The sequence below is a fragment of the Tiliqua scincoides genome, chromosome 5 (genome assembly GCF_035046505.1).
Source record: "Tiliqua scincoides isolate rTilSci1 chromosome 5, rTilSci1.hap2, whole genome shotgun sequence".
Lineage (NCBI taxonomy): Eukaryota > Metazoa > Chordata > Lepidosauria > Squamata > Scincidae > Tiliqua > Tiliqua scincoides.
In genome coordinates, this window is record NC_089825.1 from 124,362,375 (window position 1) to 124,376,573 (window position 14,199).

The 14,199-nt window shown below is 48.1% G+C and overlaps 1 protein-coding gene across 1 annotated transcript; it reads left to right on the forward strand.

The window, feature by feature from the left end:
• Positions 1-1,590: 1,590 nt before the first annotated feature.
• On the forward strand, positions 1,591-13,009 carry KAT8 (lysine acetyltransferase 8). Its single transcript, XM_066629232.1, has 11 exons — positions 1,591-1,952; positions 3,668-3,742; positions 4,653-4,828; positions 5,022-5,075; positions 5,158-5,322; positions 6,368-6,457; positions 7,862-8,002; positions 8,484-8,577; positions 9,625-9,775; positions 9,995-10,149; positions 12,630-13,009. The coding sequence occupies exons 1-11, from the start codon at positions 1,679-1,681 to the stop codon at positions 12,692-12,694; spliced, it is 1,440 nt and encodes a 479-aa protein (XP_066485329.1). The 5' UTR covers positions 1,591-1,678; the 3' UTR covers positions 12,695-13,009.
• The last annotated feature ends 1,190 nt before the right edge of the window (positions 13,010-14,199 follow it).

Sequence of the window (14,199 nt, forward strand, 5' to 3'; positions counted from 1 at the left end):
GTGAGCCCCAAGAATTGATTTATTTTTTTTAAAGTGAGTCTTCTGTGAGCTCAACATACTCCCACATGAATGTTAAAAAAATTCATAAGCCCTAGCAGGAATTTTATCACTGTGCTAGAGAAAGAGGCTCAGCCAGCCTGACCAGAAAAAAGAACATCTGATGAGCAGTTGAAACAATATTTATTAATCAAACCTAAACAAGGAACTGGGAGAAAGAAAAATGGAAAAGATCAGACAGGTAAGTAAAAACTCATTCCTTCACAGCAACAAAGCTTCTGCCTCCTCCCCAGCACCCTATAATTGACTCTCTACCTGGTTGACCAAATGGTTGACTCTCATGGCCTACAAACTCAAGGTGGTTCATAGAGGCTATACTAAACCCATTTTATTACAAAAGAGTTTTACAATAATTGTTCTATGAACAGCTGGTAGAGCCCTCCATTCCAGATGGATCCCTTTACAGCTTGGCCATCATTTCTTTTTTGCTGGGTATGCCTCCTGCAGATAAGCCGGGCTGTTACAGAGATGTAGGCCTGCAGCAACTCCTGGCTCTGTCCTGTTCAGTCTCCCATTCAAGGTTTGACCAGAGTTGCTTTCCTGTCTTCAGGCAGCCTTGAATGGTTCAGGAGCTCAACCATCAGCCCACACCTCCTGCCCAACCTTCTTAGCCAGGCTTTTAGCGGTACTCTTTGAACATTTCAAAAGCCCCCCTCTTTCACCCAACATGGAGGAGATACCTAGTGTGTGTCTATAATTTACTACTTTGGCTTTGCCTCCTTCCCATGGGCAGGTAATTTATACCTCAGTCACCAGATGTGCCTGGATCATTCAATCCCTTCAAGTGCAACAATGCAGTACAATTACTCATCTGCTCAGAGAGCAATCCTGTACAGCTGTGGCTGAGTCCCTGGTCTGACTGTCTCTCTCTGGGGTGGTGTCAGGGATCAGCCAGGTTGGACATTGCCTGAGCTGGATGCATATCATTGTCTCCAACGGGTTGAGCTGACCCCTGATCTCAGTACCAGTGCTTGGGAAAGAGCCCTCAATTGTAGGACTTAGCCCCAGGGACTGTAGCCAACTTGATGCCATCACCATTCCAGCCTCCTGGACCCAACACACCCCTGGGTTATGGGTGCTTGGGTGCCTCCCACAGTGGTAGTGCTTTTTGAAGGACTCCCAACGGGGAGGCTCTGCCTCACCTGCCTCCCCGCCCTGCACCTCACAAGATGGCTGCGCTCCAGGGGAGAAGCTCTGCCTCACCTGCCTTCCCCCCCACCTCACAAGATGGCAGTGCTCCAGGGGGGAGGCCCTGCCTCCCCACCCAGCACGCATCCCTGGTCTATGCCCTGCTATAGTCCACTCCTCAGTCAAGGGGCGGGACTCCCAGCTCGCCCTGCCTCCTATTCAGGTCACCGCCCACTGAAGACAGTTACAGGACTCTCCGATTTAAAAACCCTCTCGCTGCCATAGTAACGCGCAGCCCCGCCCCACCGCTGCTCTCGCGAGCTGTCCGTCACGTGACGCGAGGTGGCGGCAGACGTCACCCGTACGCGCCATCTCTGGAGGCCCGACCGATCGTCTCCGTGGTGACCAAACCCCGCCTCCGCAGAAGCCACTTCCGGCTGGGCCTAAAACTGAGAAAACCGTTGCGGCGAGGGGACTCGCGCTGGCGGTTGTCATGGCAGCGGCCGCGGGGCCTATAGGGGGCGACGTTGCAGCCGTGGCAGATGAAGGCGGCGGGGGCGGTGAGCGGGGTAGCCCCCCCGGCTCGGACCTGCGGCGCCCGGGGCCGGGGGGGCGAGAGGAGGAGGAGGCGCCGCCGGGAGAGGGCGGCGCGGGCAGCCAGAGCCACCCGCCGCCGTCGTCGTCACCGCCGCCCGCCCCGCGCGAGGCTGAGGTCGCCGTGGAGATCGGCGAGACGTACCTGTGCCGGCGCGGGGACGGGACGTGGCGTAAGTGCGTCTCCAAGGCAACGGGGCACCCTCATCCCCCTCCCCCCAGTGACGCTGCTCTTGGGTACCATGGAGATGGGGGGCCTGATGCCCCCTGCCCCTCCCCCAGAGCCCCCCGTCACAAGAGCCTCCATAATGAAAGACTGAAGGGACCATCTCCACCAGGGGTTGGTGGGGAGGCAGGTGAGGCTGTGCCTCCCCAGCGCAGTCCTTCAAGAAGTGCCGCCCCTGTGGGAGGTGGTCAAGCGGAGCACGTGGGTTGTGAGTGCTTGACCACCTCCCACAGCGGCGGCGCTTCTTGAAGGGCTGCGCTGGGGAGGCACTGCCTCACCTGCCTCCCCACCCATCGCCTACCCCTGACGCTTGACCACCTCCCACGGCAGCAGCTTCTCGACGAACTCAGCCTGGGAGGCACATAAGGTGCCTCCCCACCCACATTATGCCCCTGATCTCCACACTTCAGCAAGATGGGGGGGGGGGATAAACCACACCAGTGGTTCCCGAACTTTTAGCACCAGGACCCACTTTTTGGAACAGCAATCTCTCAGGACCCACCAAAGTGGTACCATTAACCTGGACCTGACGTCGTCAAGCAGGAAAATTCGTAACCATCCTAGGCTACAATCCTGTCCACGCTTACCCAGGAGTAAGCCCCATTGACCATCATTGTTAAACGCATATACACTTAACAACAGGGATACGTTCTCCAATCCCTGTTGTTGTGTGATTAGGTCTTTAAGTGAACATTCAGTCCAGTCTTTTATGTAAACAGACACTAGCTGGCTGCACAGGGTACTGGAGATAGATTGCCTCTTCTTTTCTTTAAGAGCCTCTCTGTTGTGTAAACAGACACTTTGCTGCCAGCTATGGGAGATCTGACTGCCTCATTAAGAGCATCTTTCTTGCGCTTTGACCACCGTCATATATGCAGTCTGTCCTTAAACACCTGTACATTGTAGCCTGTTCGAAGCACAGATCTGTAACATTTCCCCAAATGCAGTCACTTACCATGCTAGCATCAAGTCTACTATATTAAAAATAAAATATTGAGATGAAGGGGGACCCACCTGAAATTGGCTTGCCACTCACCTAGTGGGTTCCGACCCACCGTTTTAGGTTGAGAGACATGGATATTTTGGTTTGAGAGATATTTTGGTTTGAGAGACACTGAACCACACTATAAAATGTTCTTCACTCTCTGGAAAGAAACGTTTTAACCTGCTTCCTAAGGGGAGGGGGGGAGTGTATGGTGGGACTCCTTGGGGAGGGAGTCCTATATTGGAATACTCCACAAGAAGGTGGAACATTCAGCAGTGTCTCAGGGCCCAGTCCTATCCAACTTTCCAGCTCCAATGTAGCCACAATGCAACCCCATGGTAGGGGAGAACATGTTCCCATACTTTGAGAAGGCCCCAGTGACTGCCCTCCACCACAGGATGCTGCACACACCCCACTGCCACAACTGCACCAACACTGGAAAATTGGATAGGATTGGGCCCACAGTTAGTGACCTGATACCCCAATCCTAAGCAAATATTTGAGCACTGTGGGATTTATGCCTGAATGCACATGCATAGGGTTGCACTTGCAAGTAAGCCTCACCAAACACAAAAAGTATACTTACTTTTGAGTAAATATAGCAATGATTTTAGTTTCTCTTGCTCAGATTGTCTGAACCAGATGGTATCTAATGTCAGCTGTTGTCATCTTTCCAGATTCTGCAGAAGTGATCCAGTCTCGAATCAATGAGCAAGAAGCCAGGGAAGAGTTTTACGTGCACTATGTTGGATGTGAGTGTCCTTATAGGTTCTCTGTGTGAATGGCACATGTAGTTGGAAAGAGTTATGAATTGTTTCTGATTTAGAGGATTTCTGAGTTCTATCTCACTATTGAGAAAGATTTGGGATGTCAAATAAGGAAGAAACCCTTTAGTGTCAGTATAGTGGGGTTAGGAGCCAGGATCTTTCTGTTTGATACCCCTTCCTACAAGAGAAGAAAGCATGTGGGTGAATTCAACAACTGTCCTTAAGTGACTAACAAGATTTAGATGCAATATTCTTAAAAGTGGTATCTTGGATATTTGACCAACAGCCCAATCCTATCCTTCCCCTGCTCCCCAATGGTGCAGCTGTGCCAAAAAAGGCATGCACTGCATTCAGTGGGGAGGGGGTGGAGAGGCTTCAGAAGGGAAAGCATTCAGAAAGGAAAGGAGAAGGCTTCAGAAGGGAAAGCCTTCCACCCCGCAATTTTACTGGTGCACATCTGAGGAGAGAAAGGGGGTGGGGAGGCTGCTGCGAGAGGGATAGGATCCAGGGCATGCCACTGCTGCCAGATCCACTTTCTCCTGAAGCCTCCCCACCTCCACTCACTCTCTCTCTCTCTGCCTCCCTCACCATCTTAACTGCCTTGGCAGGTTCTTCTGGTTCTGCTGATGGTGCCAATGGTGCTTTTGGCAGTTGCTACCAGTGAAAGACATTTTCTGTTAGTGGTGAGTCCAATAGGATTGGGCCATTACATGTCTGTCTTTTGTCTTCAGTAGGAGGGGAAGTGAATTTCAGCGGCTTTAGTGGAGTGAAGGAGGATGGAATGGGAATTGCATCCCCTTGTGTCAACTTCCAGCTACAAAATTTCTTCTGTAATAGGAGGGAGGGGATTTCTATGACTTGCTCACATCTGCAAGCTCTCCTCTATCCATCGCAGTCAATCGGCGTCTGGATGAGTGGGTAGATAAGAACCGCTTGGCCCTCACCAAGACTGTCAAAGATGCTGTGCAGAAGAATACTGACCAGTACATGAACGAGCTGTCTGAGCAGCCAGAGCGCAAAATCACCCGCAACCAGAAGCGCAAACACGATGAGATCAACCATGTGCAGAAGGTGATGGATGGTGGGATTGAATTTTATGGGATCTAGTTTCAGGGCTGGGATGTGTCTGGGGCACATATTTGCCCCTCTAGGAGCTCTTATTAACCTCAGTGTGACATGAGGGAGTGCTGTTATTCTTCAGTGAGGATGCCCAAGAGGAAATTGAATCATTACTGCTACTTACCACCCTGTTTTTCCACCACAGACTTATGCGGAAATGGATCCCACCACAGCAGCTTTGGAGAAGGAGCATGAAGCGGTGAGTATTTATCAGTGCTTGGTCTGGTGTGTTGCCTAAACAAGTCTGAGAAAAAGACCGCATTACCTTTCTCTCTTCTCAGATCACCAAGGTGAAATACGTGGACAAGATCCATATTGGGAACTATGAGATTGATGCTTGGTATTTCTCGCCGTTCCCAGAGGATTATGGGAAGCAGCCCAAGTTGTGGATCTGCGAGTACTGCCTCAAGTACATGAAGTTTGAGAAGACCTATCGCTACCATCTAGTACGCATGGGACACACATTTATCAGAGACATGGAAATGGGATGTTGAGTGAGATAGAAGAGCTACAGGTGGAATGTCTGAGGAGCTTAAGGCAGGAGGAGGGAGCAGGGTTGTATTTGGAGTGTCATGTGTATAAGCACATTTGTCTGCTTAGTTGTTTTTTGAGTTTACCAAACAACAGAGATCAAGAATTTTGGAAGCTAGGGTAGGTATAGGTGAACATCGTTTTATGCAGTTCCAACCAGCGGTGGGCCACATGCTACAGTCTGTCGCTGATCACTGACACCCCCAAGCCTCCAGAGCTGAGGGGAGTTGTGCTCCCCTAGCCTTTGGAGACTTTTCTGAGCCCTGCAGAGGCCACACGCTGACACACTCGGCCTCTTCGAGCTCAGAACGGCAGAAAAGGCTGAAAAATTGCAACTTCCGTTTTCCTTAGGAAACCAGAAGTGACTTTTTTTTTTGCCTTATAAGGCATTCTGCGTTCTGTCATTTTATAAGCCTGATTTTACGTTGTGGTGGTGTTATTTCACAAATACCATTTTAGACTGCCCCTACTGATAAGGTGAAGAAAATATCACTTCCAGTTTCCTGAAGAAACTGGACGTTGCAATTTTTTGACCTTTTTGGCCATTCTGAGCCTCACAGAAGTCTCTGTGCGGCCTCTGCGGGGTTCAGAAAAGCCTCCGGAGATGACAGGAGCAGAGCTCCCCTCAGCTCCAGAGACTTTGAACAGGTGATGTTGTTTAATGTTAGCGTCATTTGACAACGGGGATGTGGGAATCCATCCCGTTGTTAAGTGATGCACACCTGTATTTTTTTCGATAACCATAATCACTGTTTGTTTTCAGAGTCAGCCATGTGAATACTAAACATGCAACACTAAGTTCTGGTTAGAGAATGTTGTAGTAAACAAATGACACTGCAGTAAGGATTCTTTGGGTCATTAACTGGATCAAAAACGGACTGCTAAATAGATGAAATCTTGTTCAAAAAAATGTAGCTACTTGGAGTCTGCTGAGTAATCATTTCTTTTTCTGTTGTTCAGGGCCAATGCCAGTGGAGGCAACCGCCAGGCAAGGAAATCTATCGCAAGAACAACATCTCTGTATATGAGGTGGATGGCAAAGACCACAAGGTAAGGGTCCACTGCAACTACCAGGTTTTTAATAACTGTCTCTTTTGTGAGCCTTATGGTGTTTACTCAGCATTGGAAACCTGTTAGATGCTATGCTGACTTGCAAATAAGGCTCAGAGCTATGGCTCTCCAAGTATGAGCTAGCCCCTTCCCAGGACTTTACACAGTTGCCAGGAGGCATGCAAACCATCTCTTCATCTCCTTCCCCAACTGCAATCCTGCAAACTATTTTTTTCTTGGTTTGGGAAGTATTTTAAGGACAAGGTTGGAGAAGATTAGTTTTAGAGAAGGTCTCCCAGCTCTGTGAGTTATCCATTCTTCTTTCTTATGATCGTGATGAACATTGGCTGCCCTTTTGCTGCTGAGTTCCTCTTTCGGGGGGTGGGGGGTTTAGGGGTCTGTAATGATTGAGTTGTCCTTACTTGCTTTATTTTCCTCATCTGTTTCCCTTGTTACCAGACATTGGTATGCACCAGCTATGCAACAGCATCCTTCTTTCCCACCTGATCAGCTGGTTACAAACATTGGTTGGACCAGTGATATAATTAGATCTAGATTTCCTAAGGTCACACCCAAGGATGCCTGGGTATGTTCTAGCTTGCTCCCTCAGAGACTGCATCTGTGACTGGGCAAGCTCTTACCTGCCTCCTTGGGGTTCAGGGAGGTGTGATAGGCTCTTCAAGCTGACCTTGTAGTAAGTGCAGTTAGAGAACAGTGAGTTTTAGACATGTTAGCAAATGATTTTGCTTTTAAGTTTGCCTGTATGTCATTTTTCTAAGATTCACATCTGGGCACTTTCAACACCCAAGCCATGTACCAAGTCTATTTGTTTTACTCTTTCTTCTTTGCATTATCCAACACCTCCACCCTTTTTTTAAATAAGCTCTTTATATGTTTTAACTCTTTATCTACCTGTGGTTGGCTGAACTCAGTCAGAGCCTTTCCCTAGTCCTCCGTGTACCTGGACTACATGCTGCAAAATAGATTTTGGGAAAATTAGCTGTATAACTGGGGAAGGAAGCATTTGAAGTGGGTCTCTTTCTATCCTAGCCATTTTCAGCCATTGTGCTGTGGCACACTGGTGTGCCGCGGATGGTCCACAGGTGTGCCTCAGGAGTTTCGGGGGGTCATTTATTAGTATGGCCATTGGGGGATTTGAGCCCCCGACCAGCAGCATGGTGTGCCTTGTCAATTGTAAAAATATTTATGGTGTGCCTTGGCAATTCTAACACCTTGTCAGTGTGCCATGAGATGAAAAAGGTTGAAAATCACTGTTCTATCCTTATGGTGGTAGCAGACTATCAATTTGACCTGGGGTGAAAAGGTTCCCTTGGGAGGGACCTGGGCTGTCCTGCTAAACATCACAGGGTCCATGCCCTTACAGGTCATTGTTTTCCTTTTCAGATTTACTGCCAGAATCTGTGTCTTTTGGCCAAGCTCTTCCTGGACCACAAGACCCTCTACTTTGACGTTGAGCCCTTTGTCTTCTACATCCTCACTGAGGTCGACAGGCAAGGGGCCCACATTGTCGGCTACTTTTCTAAGGTGCTGGCCTAGCCTAGGATGTGATGAATGGATTAGGGGCTGTGGACTATAGTCAAGCATGAGGAAGGGAATGGAAAAAGTGGGTAGTATATATACTCAAGATCCCTATGTACTTAACAACAAAAAAAGCTAAATTTTGCACCCAGAATAACTAGATTCTATTGCCTATATGGAATATGCAAATTTAAACAATTTGAATACGTATATTTTTTTCCCCCAAACCATTTTGCTTCTGGCTTAGGAGGAGCAATGAGCTATGCAAGGCACTAAAGCCCTAGGATCAGCCTGCTGGAAATCTTCCTCAACCACCTCTGTTTTTGCAGATTCCACAGGAGTTTCTTTCAAGCCTTTCTTTGTAGCCACTTGTAGCAAGTAGTACAAACTTGTTTATACACATATAAGCAATGGATGCTGTAGTTCTCAGGGTGCTGAATGCTGTTCACCCTCATTTGACTTCTTTGTCTTTGTTTTTCTTTCCCAGGAAAAGGAGTCTCCAGATGGTAACAATGTGGCCTGCATCCTCACCTTGCCACCGTACCAGAGGCGGGGTTATGGGAAATTTCTTATTGCTTTTAGTGAGTATCTTTCCTTTATGGTCATGTGACAAGCATTAAAGAGCTTTTGAAGAAGTTTGGCAACCTGATACTCTTCCTTTTTCTTGGACGTAGGGAGTAGTCTTTTTGTGCCCTGGCAACAGAAAGGTCTAGAAGTGACTTATGATACATATGCCCTTGTATTTCACCCCATTGATCCAGAATTTACTGTTCTCTAGATCTGTATATACAGTTATTAACATGAAGTAGAACCCTCCACCCACAAGCATGCACTGAAAGTGTAGAAGTAAAAATGAAACTGTGCAAACTTAGGCATGACTATTCAGACGTAAACTCAGCTGAGTTCAGTGGAACTTACTCCCAGGAAATTATGTATAGGATTGCAGCCCCATGCTTTTTACCACTCTCTGGATTAAGTTAAAGGATTTAGGGTGCAATCCTGAGGCGCCCTTGGGCCGACGCAGGTCCCTTGCACCGGCCCAGGAGGGTCGCAAACATGCTGTGAAGCACATTTGCACCTCATCATGAGTTGGCTGGACCGACACAGGGGTGTGTGCCAGCCCGCAGAGGCTGAATCTAGCCTCTGCACCAACTCTGCTGGGGAGCCTTGCATTGGCCGAGCTCAGCTGATGCAAGGCTCTGGGGCGGGCAGAGAGGAGGTGGCAGGGCAGGCAGAGGGTGGCCTGTGGGTGGAGGCCTGTGGAGCAGGAGGCGGGGTTGAGATCTAGCTGTTATGCTGGATCCCAACCCCCGTTCTTGAGCAGCACAGAGCGGCTTTAAGCCGCTCCGCTCTCCTCAGACTTATGCCATCTCAAGAGGTGGCGCAAGTCCAAGGAGACCGATTGGGGCTGCAGTGGTTTACCTGAGGGTAAGTGGAAGGTTTTCGCCTTACCTCTGACTGAGCCACTTTGGGGGCCCTTACTTCTGACTGAGCCACTTCACTCCCCACCCACCGGGGAGGCCTTGCTTCTGATGGGGAACCTTTTTATCATGCTGAGCCTTGTTCTGGGGAATACTCTGACTTATGATCACTGTTTAGGCCTTGATTCCATATCTCTTGTTCTACAGGCTATGAACTTTCCAAGTTAGAAAGCACAGTGGGTTCTCCAGAGAAGCCCCTTTCAGACCTTGGCAAGCTGAGCTACCGGAGCTACTGGTCATGGGTACTGTTGGAGATTCTTCGGGACTTCCGGGGCACTCTCTCCATCAAAGATCTCAGGTGAGCAAATGGACTACATATAGACATACTGGGCTGCTCTGAAGCCCAACCCTCTTTAGTTCTCCACTAGTGCTGACATAGAAATGAATGTCCTCCTTTGCCATCAGATTATGAGCAACCTTGAGTGGACTTACTGTGACCTCCCACCTGCTTATGCTGATTCTGTATTCTCCTCCTTAGTCACCGCTATCTTTTGTTTTGTTTTAATTTCTGGCACAGTCAAATGACGAGCATCACACAAAATGACATCATCAGTACGCTGCAGTCATTGAACATGGTGAAATATTGGAAGGGACAGCATGTCATCTGTGTCACACCTAAGCTGGTTGAGGAACATCTCAAAAGTGCTCAATATAAGAAGCCTCCCATCACAGGTACTATGAGATGAAGAGTTTGGGCAGTTCTGAGAGTGAGTGAGGAAAGGATGGAGATAAAGAGGGAGATACTTCTTGCCAAAATTGTAATAGGATAAGTCACAACTGAGAGTATTCTCCTGCCAGGGCCCAAATTCTCTTTGTAATCAGATCTCTTAAAAAGGACGAGACCTATCAGCAGATCCCTTATCCACTGATTTATTCGCTGACTGGGTCCTCTCCCCCCCTCCCCCCCCCCGCATGCATGCCTCCACAGGGGAGTCTGAGCTCAGCAGAGGATGTCCTAGAGGGCTTCCACAGACCTCCTAATACCTTATTAGGCATTAAAAAGTCACTTCCGCTTTCTCTGTGATACCAAAACTGATATATTTTGAGCCCTGAAGCTCAGTCTGAGTCTGGCAGAGGCCAGGGATGGATGTCCTCAGCCTTTATTGAGCTCAGACTCCCCTCCAGAGGTGAGGGGACTGCATGGATGGGCATTCACCCATATCTGCACTTTCAGCTATCTGCAGGGGGGGGGGTGTTCTGAAATGGAACCCCTGCAGATAAGGGGGCACACCTATATAAATAGGTGACTTGGAACTGAAAATCATATGGCCTCTTGGTTCCTTCTGTCTGCTCACTATCTTCCACCTGGTAGTGTACAGACTCGTTTGTAGGCTCTGGGTGTAGTTATGCTGCACTCCTACTTTCTCCCTTCTCATCATCCTCTTTGCACTTCAAAGTCAGTGCAGAGACCTCTCTGTTTAGAATCTCTTTCCCTTGATTCCTAGTCACCCCCTACCCTTCTCCTACTGCCATTCATTTACCCTTCTTCCAGTCCCTTCTTTCTTGGTTCGCTGTTGGCTCTGTACCTTCCTTCAGGCTCCTTTTCCCTTAGCTTTCCTTAGTTCCAAGGTCTCTTCCCAGTCCACTTCCTGTCTTGTATTAGATTTTAATCCCAGCCCAGTCATTGACTGCTTTCCCTCAGAAAGCTGGACGGCAAATCTTTTCAATCCCTCAGCAACCAAACATGCTGTGCTGCCAGACTAGCTCAGCCAAGGAAGTGTTGGAGGCTGCATCTCCACAAGGATAGACAGAGCAGTGGGTATTGTGTGTGCTCGTGGGGGTCATCATATGAGTGTGGTAACTAGTGCAGAACATGGCAAGTCAGGGAATGCCAGTCTTTTATTAAAACAAGTTTCTAGTCATCCAGACAACAAAATCTTAAGAATCTCTTAATATTGTTTGGCAAATACTCATAAAGCAGAGGATGGGGATATTTTGTCCTTCTATCCAAGGGATGGTGCAGTTGTCTTCTTGTTGATTAAAGCTGTGCGTATTTCCTGTTGTTGTTCCTTGCCACAGTTGTATGCCTTCCCCCAACCCCCAGTTCTTTCCATCTGTTCCTCATGCCACTATATGCACCATGTCCTTTGAAAGAGGCTAGTCTTAGAAGCAGAATCAGTGAAGCAGAATAAATGTATGCTGACTTAATTTGCACAGTTAAGGTACACAAAATGTAGACTTTTCACCACCCACAAAATGCACAGAATTCTGCATATACATCTATTAAGCCCACATCCTGCTTTTGAATTGTTTTCTCAGTCATAGAGTGCTGAGCTCCACTAAGTGCAAACTACCTTGTGAGAGGCCTTCAAAGCTTCCTTGTGCAATAGTTTTGGGTTTTGACCTGTGCTGAATGAACGAGGCATTGTTCTCCCCAGGGGACAGGTGACGTGCCTGTGAGCGCTACTTATGTAACAAGAACCACAGGAAGTTTGCCAGCTGCCCCTCCCAGGTCTCTCTCCTGTTTAAAGAAGCTTTTCTGTCAGGAATTGATATGAAGCCAACCTGGAGGGTGAGGCACAGAGGCCAATTAATGGCAGCATACAAAACACACAAGGCTATCACTTGCCCTTCTTGTGGTGCCTTGCAGAGGCTAAAAGGAATCTGACAGACACTCCTGGCTAGTTACAGTTGTTGTGAGAATACACTAAGGGCCCAACCCTATCCAGCTTTCCAGTGCTGATGCCAACATGGCATGGATTGCATCCTGTGGTGGGGGGTGCAGTCACGGAGGCCTCCTCAAGGCAAGAGAATGTTTGTTTCCTTACTTTGGAGCTGCACTGGCACTAGAAAGGATTGGACCCGAAGTCTCCTTCATACATCCTGGTTAGGTTCCAGGAATCTGTATATAAGTTTGAATCATATACATAGCTTGAAACATCCTGCTCTTGCTGGCCCAGTGCTATCACACCTGTGTGAAATCGCTACCAAAGGACAGATTGTGCCAGGAAAACGTATCGTGCTCTGGAAATATCCTATCATGATCTTTCCAGGCTGGATAACCTTTGAGAACCCTGCGTAGGCATTCTCAAATGGTCTGAGAGAAAATGCTGCCCATCACATAAGAGCTGGTGCTAGAATTCATCTGTGACTGCCCTGCTCTTGCTCCCCAGACCTGTTGACTTTGCTCTTTTTTCTCCCTCCCTCTTTAGTGGATTCCCTCTGCCTGAGATGGGCGCCTCCCAAACACAAGCAAGCCAAGATTTCTAAGAAGTGAAGAAGAAACAGATGTGAGGCACAGAACGGGCTCAGCTTCAGTACTCATCCTCTCTTCAGTTTAAGAGATGGTCTAAGGCTGTGTTTGTGTTGGACTTGCTTTGATCAGACATGCCCTGAACAGATGAATTGGAGGGAGAACAGGGAGAGGAGAGAAGCGGTGCCCTCTTAAAGATGAGGGGAAATGAACGCATGTCCAGTTTGCCAGGAAAGAAAACTTCTACACACAGCGTTTTTCCTTCCGTGGTATGAGCTGCATTTGTTGGTGATAAATGACAGAGGTTTTTTTAAAATATTAAAAACAGTGAAAGTGCCAGTAGTAGATCTGAAGAGGGAGGCTGCCACTGTTCTTTATCCAAGCTCTTCCACAGCAATCCTTGCCCCCTTGTTACGATGACTTCAGTAATGGAGCCAGTACTGATGGAAGAGGGCTGTCTGGGGCCTGTGGGGGATATGCTGGGAAGAAGCACCTACATAGTGGTCCTGAAGCTGTTAGATACATACTTCATGTATGCAGTGTGTTTTCTGTTACTTTAAGAGGTATTTTAATTAATAAAACCCACAAAACTACTGCTGTATACATTCTGTGTGTAGACATGAGCTATAGTGCACCATAGTGAGAAATTTTGATGGTTATAAAACTGTTGTAGATGGCGAACAGCCCTTGATGGGGAAAACTGTTGAGGCTGGGTGGGATATGGATGGAAGGCAGACTTTGAAAGGCAACATGCTCAGGATCATGGAGCTAAAGCTTGTAAAAGGGGTGGGGATTGTGGCAATTTAGCCGCTCTTTATCTTCCCTGCTATGGAAGGAGTAGAAGCAGATTTGCTGAGGACTGCATCCTCCCTCCCCTAGCACTGCTTCTTCAGGTATGTTACTGGGAGAGAGACACCCCTACTTACATGGACTAGAGTGCCCTTGTCTATCATCAAGGGAATAGCTGCTCCTAGAAAGCAAAACAGGCACTCAGGGTAAGCTCAGGTCTCTGGTGTATGATTGGAAGGAACAGTTCCATCTGCTGCCATTTAGCTTGGTGACAGGAAAGGCTCCACTAGGTGAAAGTCTGTGTTCTATGCAAGATATAGGTGCCTTTTAAACTTTGGACCCAGCAATCTTTGTAAGTGTGAAATTAGGGTCTGACCTTTGACTTTTTCTCTGCTTCATGTTTGAGGTGCTGAAATGAGCTGCTTTGCTAGCGCTGATACAGGCTTCCACGTTCTGCCCCACACTGCTGCAGCCCTCTAAGTATGCCCCATATACAGGCATCCCCCCGTATCCACTACAGATGTGTTCCAGCCCCCCCCCCCACCCAACACAGACACTGCAGTTATGGGGGAAACCCTCTGTTGGTCCACCCCACTCCCCATGCCCATTAACCATTTTGGTTCATACTGGGGGAATCAAGCAAGACTGTTACTTCTTTTTCAGAATGCTATAAACATGTCAACCTATAGCAACCTATAGGTGACTAAGTGAATGTCAACAGGAAACTTCCTGTTAACATT

Excerpts from the sequence above, each read along its gene's own strand:
- KAT8 (XM_066629232.1), top strand. The coding sequence starts at position 1,679 with ATGGCAGCGGCCGCGGGGCCTATAGGGGGCGACGTTGCAGCCGTGGCA. Across the intron at positions 5,076-5,157 it reads TGGAGAAGGAGCATGAAGCG|ATCACCAAGGTGAAATACGT; the intron begins GTGAGTATTTAT and ends CTCTCTTCTCAG. Across the intron at positions 9,776-9,994 it reads CTCTCCATCAAAGATCTCAG|TCAAATGACGAGCATCACAC; the intron begins GTGAGCAAATGG and ends TTTCTGGCACAG.